Source organism: Oryzias melastigma, unplaced genomic scaffold, assembly GCF_002922805.2.
Source record: "Oryzias melastigma strain HK-1 unplaced genomic scaffold, ASM292280v2 sc00311, whole genome shotgun sequence".
Classification (NCBI taxonomy): Eukaryota; Metazoa; Chordata; class Actinopteri; order Beloniformes; family Adrianichthyidae; genus Oryzias; species Oryzias melastigma.
This window is the reverse complement of record NW_023416919.1, coordinates 123,184-128,474: the sequence shown is the minus strand read 5'-3', so window position 1 is coordinate 128,474 and position 5,291 is coordinate 123,184. Positions and strand designations below refer to the sequence as shown.

At 44.6% G+C, this 5,291-nt stretch overlaps 1 protein-coding gene across 1 annotated transcript in view; it reads right to left on the bottom strand.

Annotated features, from left to right (window-relative positions):
* The window catches only part of LOC112141446 (microtubule cross-linking factor 1), a gene marked incomplete at its 3' end in the record, with an annotated part of 72,414 nt that overhangs the window by 3,490 nt on the left and 63,633 nt on the right, over positions 1–5,291 (bottom strand). Inside the window, 1 exon segment of the mRNA XM_024264581.2 lies at positions 1,654–1,821. Within this exon segment, the coding sequence (XP_024120349.1) occupies positions 1,654–1,821 (168 nt within the window).

Here is a 5,291-nt window from a genome sequence, read left to right as displayed (position 1 = left end):
GATTAATCGCGAGTTAACTCCAGACAAAATGCAATTAATCGCGATTAAAAATTTTAATCGCCTGACAGCTCTAGATAAAACACAAACCAACTCATGTGATAAGTCATTATAAACACGGTAATATGTGTTTTTTTTATTGATTTACTAAAAAGGAGCATTTGAGTGACGTCACAGCAGTGTGGTGTTTGCGTGCCGCACTGGCTCGCACAGCGAGTCCACTGACAGTCTCAGATGCAAGTGAGAAGTCTGTTCAGTGGTATGTAAAAGAATGCCCAGAACAAGTATTCAGGCTGCAGAAGTGCGGCTACAGATGAAGCGATGAGGAAATCTTGGTTATTGATTTTACAGAGGAGATGCACGATCAGGTGTGACGCTGTGGGATCTCTCATGGCGCCCGCTGTGCTGTACTCAGACAGACACTTCAGAAGCGCATTTAATTAGAAAAAAGGTCAATTTCCATTACAGTTCTGTGAAAAATGTCCATCCATTTCAATACGCCCCCAAAACCAGCTCCTCTACACGCAATAACTTTTCTTTTTGAAAAATGCCAGTTTTTTTTCGAAATTGTGGTGTTTCCATTAGGAGAATTTATTATCCAAATTCCAATTTGCGAAATTTTAGAGTAAATGGAAATGCAACTATTAATTATCTCGTTAAGGAGAAAACGATTAAAAAAAAAAAAAAAAAGAAAAAGTGGGACAGGCCGTTTTTGGCTTCAGAAATAATTAACATCTATGTTTAAGATATTTTAATTTTTAATTCTTTATAAAGGCAGGTGTGATTTAAAAAAAATTGCATCACAATAAAATTTAATTTTCGAGCAGCTCACAAGTGAGTTGTGCTATTTTTAGAAGAGACCTGCGGGCGACGGATGAGGTGCTTAGAAAACCCCCTCACCTCCTAAATGTTTTTAGACTTTGTGAACATCTGAACTAATAAACTCAAGTTCCACTGAAATGTTTCTGACTTTTTTTCCTTTTAAAAAGCTTCATGCAAACTCCATATCAGTGACATTCTCCTACTGTATTACATCATGGACTCTGAGTGTTTTCACACTAATGACATTTTCTTCACAAGTGCTTTGGCGTCTGCTAATCCTTTTTTTAAAAACATCATTCACAGACTTCCGTCCTCCAGAGATAATAAAATGAGATTTTCTCACTAAATATCTTTTTATTTCGGAGTTGCAAAGATTTCTTTTTTTTTTTTTTAGAAGAATAGTTGCTAGGATACACTCCCTGTGTTGCTACGATGCTAAAATACTCTATGCATAATACGAGGTTGTTCAAACTGTCTTTGGTTCAGTGAGAAGCGCTCATCGTATCAAGCTGTTAGTCAGAGCTCAATGAGTTAAGACAGCAAAGGATCATCAAACCTACAGCCAATGATTCTCAGAAGCTGTCTTTCTGTCAGACAGTCTGATTTCTTGACATTTCTTCATCAGATTAGATGAAGAAACAGCTATTTTGTTGCTGCTTTCTGTCGTCTCGTCAAGAGGAAGCTAACTAAACTGATAAACAGGAAAGCTTTTTTTAGATGGACGTTCTGCAACATGTTTACTGTCATCCTGCTGCTTAGTGGGAGAGGTGCCGGCTCTCTCCACAGGTTCTGGTTCTGTCTCTTTAAAAGTGGATGCTGAGATGCCATCTGTACCTGAGCAACCTGGCACTTCATCTCTGCCCACTTGACCTCCCAGGCGGCTTTGTCATTGGCGTAGGACTGCTGCAGCTGGCTTCTCCTCGTCTCCTCTTCCCGCAGTACGTCCAGCAGCTCCTCCAGGAGCGTCCGTACGGCCTGCAGGACTCGCCGGTTCTCCCCGAACTGAGGCCAAACAGTTACCAAAAAACACACAACAAGACATCCAGTTTAACATAAACTCTTCAAACTGTTTGGTGGTAAATTGGCTCAGTAAGTCCTTCAAATATCAATATATTGGTTGTACATTTTTATACTGCTGTGTATTTTCTTCATTTTGCTTTTATTATTGTCTTTTATTCCCATAATCCCTCATGGTACTTTGAATGATGACAGTATTCTATTCTATTCTATTCTATTCTATGAGCAATAAATAAAGCTGCAATAAAAAACATTGCATTTCTTGTGAGGCTGCATGAGATCTCGTTGATCAGAGAGGATCTTGCTGGGGGGAGCTTACAGGTGTGACACAGCAAAGGCTATAAAGTAACCATCATCACCTCGAGGGGTCACTGCAGCGCTTTGGGCTGGGTCAACCAGAGAACACAGCCTGTGTGGGACGCTAAAAGCTCTGCACCGATCCTTTCCTTTCCACAGAAGCAGAAATGAGCAGGATGGGTTTTTCCTCCTAATGTCACTAATGTAACTACTCAGTTTGACTTATTGAAAAGGGTGAACATGTTTTCCTGCACTCAAGTGTCAACCGCAGTAAAAGGAGTAAAAAGGTTGAGTACAGATGGAGTCGTATGAATCCTGATCCAAAACAGTGACATTCTGTTTAATATTTGAGCATTTCCATCAGTTTCACATTCCCCTCCGTGAACCATCACCTTAACGTGGTGGAGGGGTTTGAGAGATGGAGTGATCCCAGGAGCTAAGATCTCACTGTCTCCCATTGGTAGACAGGTCCTGGGGGTTCAGAATGCCCTTTATGAGAAGCTCAAACAAAGACTCCGCTTTGGGGCTTACAGGCGAGCGCCTGGTGACCAGGACTCCTTCCACAGGCCCCGGTCAGGTCCAGCCCAAAGATATGATGTGGGATTACTCTCTTGTGGGCCCACCACATGCAGGAGAGTTCAAGAGGGGCAGGTACAATGGGGTTTGGATGGCAGTCGAAGGCGGGTTGCTCGGCTGCCCAGACCCCGGTCATGGGACATGGAACCTTACCTATTTGGGAGGGAAGGAGCTTGTGCGAGAGGTTGGGAGTTACTACATATAGTTGGTCTCACACCCACCCACAGCCTGGACTCTGAAGTTCCGTCCTTCAAGAGAGGCTGGACTCTCTACCATTCTGGAGTTGTGCATGGTGAGTGGCGGCGGGCCAGTGTGGGCTTACTCATGAGCCCCCAGTTCATGAGTAAGCTCCAGAGCTCATCCACCAAGTGTTGGAGTTCATCCTGGTGGACGAGAGTCGTATCTGTTAACCTTCAGGTGGGAGAGAGGTCTCCGACTGTGTTTTCGGCTTATGGGTCGAACAGCAGTTTGGAGTGCCCGGCCGCCTTGGTGTCTCTTAAAGGGGTACTGGAAACTGTTCCAACAGGAGACTCCGTCATCCTCCTGGGGGACTTCAATGGCCATATGGGCAATGACAGTGGCACCTGGAGGGGCGTGGTTGTTAGGAATGGCCTCCCTGACCTGAACCCAACCGATGTTTGGCTGTTGGACTTCTATGTTTGTCATAGTTTGTCCAAAACAAACACCATATTTGTGTACAAAGGTGTCCATCAGTACACCTGGCATCAGGACACCCTAGGCAGGAGATCGATGATTGACTTTGTAGTCGTTTCAGATGACTTTCAGCCAAATGTTTTGGACACTCGGGGAAAGAGAGGGGCAGAGCTGTCCACTGATCACTACCTGGTGGTGAGTTGGATTCGCTGGCGGGGGAGGAGGCCGGAAAGACTCGGCAGACCTAAACGTACTGTGAGGGTCTGCTGGGAACGTCTGGCTGAGCCCTCCGTCAGGGAGGTCTTCAACTCCCACATCCGGGAAAACTTCAAGCAGGTACTGAGAGAGGTTGGTGACATTGAGTCTGAGTGGACTGTGTTCTCCACCTCTATTGTCTCTGCTGCTTTTTGGAGTTGTGGTTGCAAGATCTCTGGTGCCTGTCTTGGCAGTAGTTCTAGTGGTTCTTGATCGGAGAAAGGTAGTTTGCCCTCTCTGGGTGGGTGGCTTGGTCCTGCTCAGGTGGAGCAGTTTAAGTATCTTGGGGTCTTGTTCACAAGTGAGGGAAGATTGGATTGTCGATGCACCGGTCCGTTGTGATGCAAAGAGAGCTGAGCCAAAAAACAAGGCTCTCCATTTACCAGCCGATCTTTGTTACAGTCCTCACCAATGGTCATGAGATCTGGATCATGACTGAAAGAATGAGGTCCTAAATACAAGAGGCTGAAATGAGCTTCCTCTGTAGGGTGGTTGGGTGCTCCCTTAGAGATAGGGTGAAAAGAAAGAGCCTGGAGGAGCCAGTCGAGGTAGCTCGGGCATCTGGTCCAGATGCCTCCTGGACGCCTCCCTGGAGAGGTGTTTCGGGCATGTCTCACTGGGCAAAGGCCCCGGGGAAGACCCAGGACACGCTGGAGAGACTACGTCTCACGGCTGGCCTGGAAATGTCGCAGGGGTCCCCCCAGAGGATCTGGAGGAAGTGGCTGGGAGAGGGCAGTCTGAACAACTTTCCTTAGACTGCTGTCGCCGCGACCTGGTCCTGGATGAGCGGAAGAAGATGGATAGATGGATGGATGGATGGATGGATGGATGGATGGATGGATGGATACTGTAAGTGTAGCGACAGCGTCAAAAATCCAAAGTCGCTGAGACCGACGCTGGGCCCGGTTATTGTATGACGCACTGAACAAGTGGACTTGAATTGGGTCATGCTTTGAGCCTTTTATTAATGACAAAAAAGTAATCGAAACAACTTTGGATGACTGGCTTACTGTAAGCAGAAGTAAAGGGCAAAAAGTGACAAAAGGCGCCAACTAAAACAGTCAACAAACACTGTGGCAACCCAGCTCACTCTCTCCCCTCTAACTTACAGGAGCAAAATCAACAGGTGAGTTATAATAACAAAAAATGTCTCCGCCCACAAACATGTGATCCACCAGGTGATTATCTGATCACTATGACCACAAACGGTACCATAATAAAACAAAACAATATTCACCTTAATATATAAACAATAGTTGATTCATGGCTAATACAATAAGGGAGTGTCTGCAAATAAAACTGTAAAGTTTAGATACTGATGGAGTTTGTTGCTTTTCAAACACTGAGACTCAACTGTTGAGGTAAAAAAAAGATAAAATAAAAGTGAACTGAAAGACTTTATTGATTTTGTGTCAGTGGAACAGAGACGTGCTCACTGCTGTGAAGCATCACTCTCTCTTTTAAAACACTCTCAGCATTCCTGCTTCACGCAGTTTGACTCCAACAATTCTGTTGTTTCTAGTTTAAAAAATGGAAAATATATTCAGGTTTGCAGGAATCTGTTTTGGTCTACCGCATGATTGTTTGTAACAAGACAGTAAAAGAAGATGGAATAAAGACAAGAAGGAAGAATTTTGAAGTATGTGTAAAATTTTTGTTTTTTTTTTTTTGGA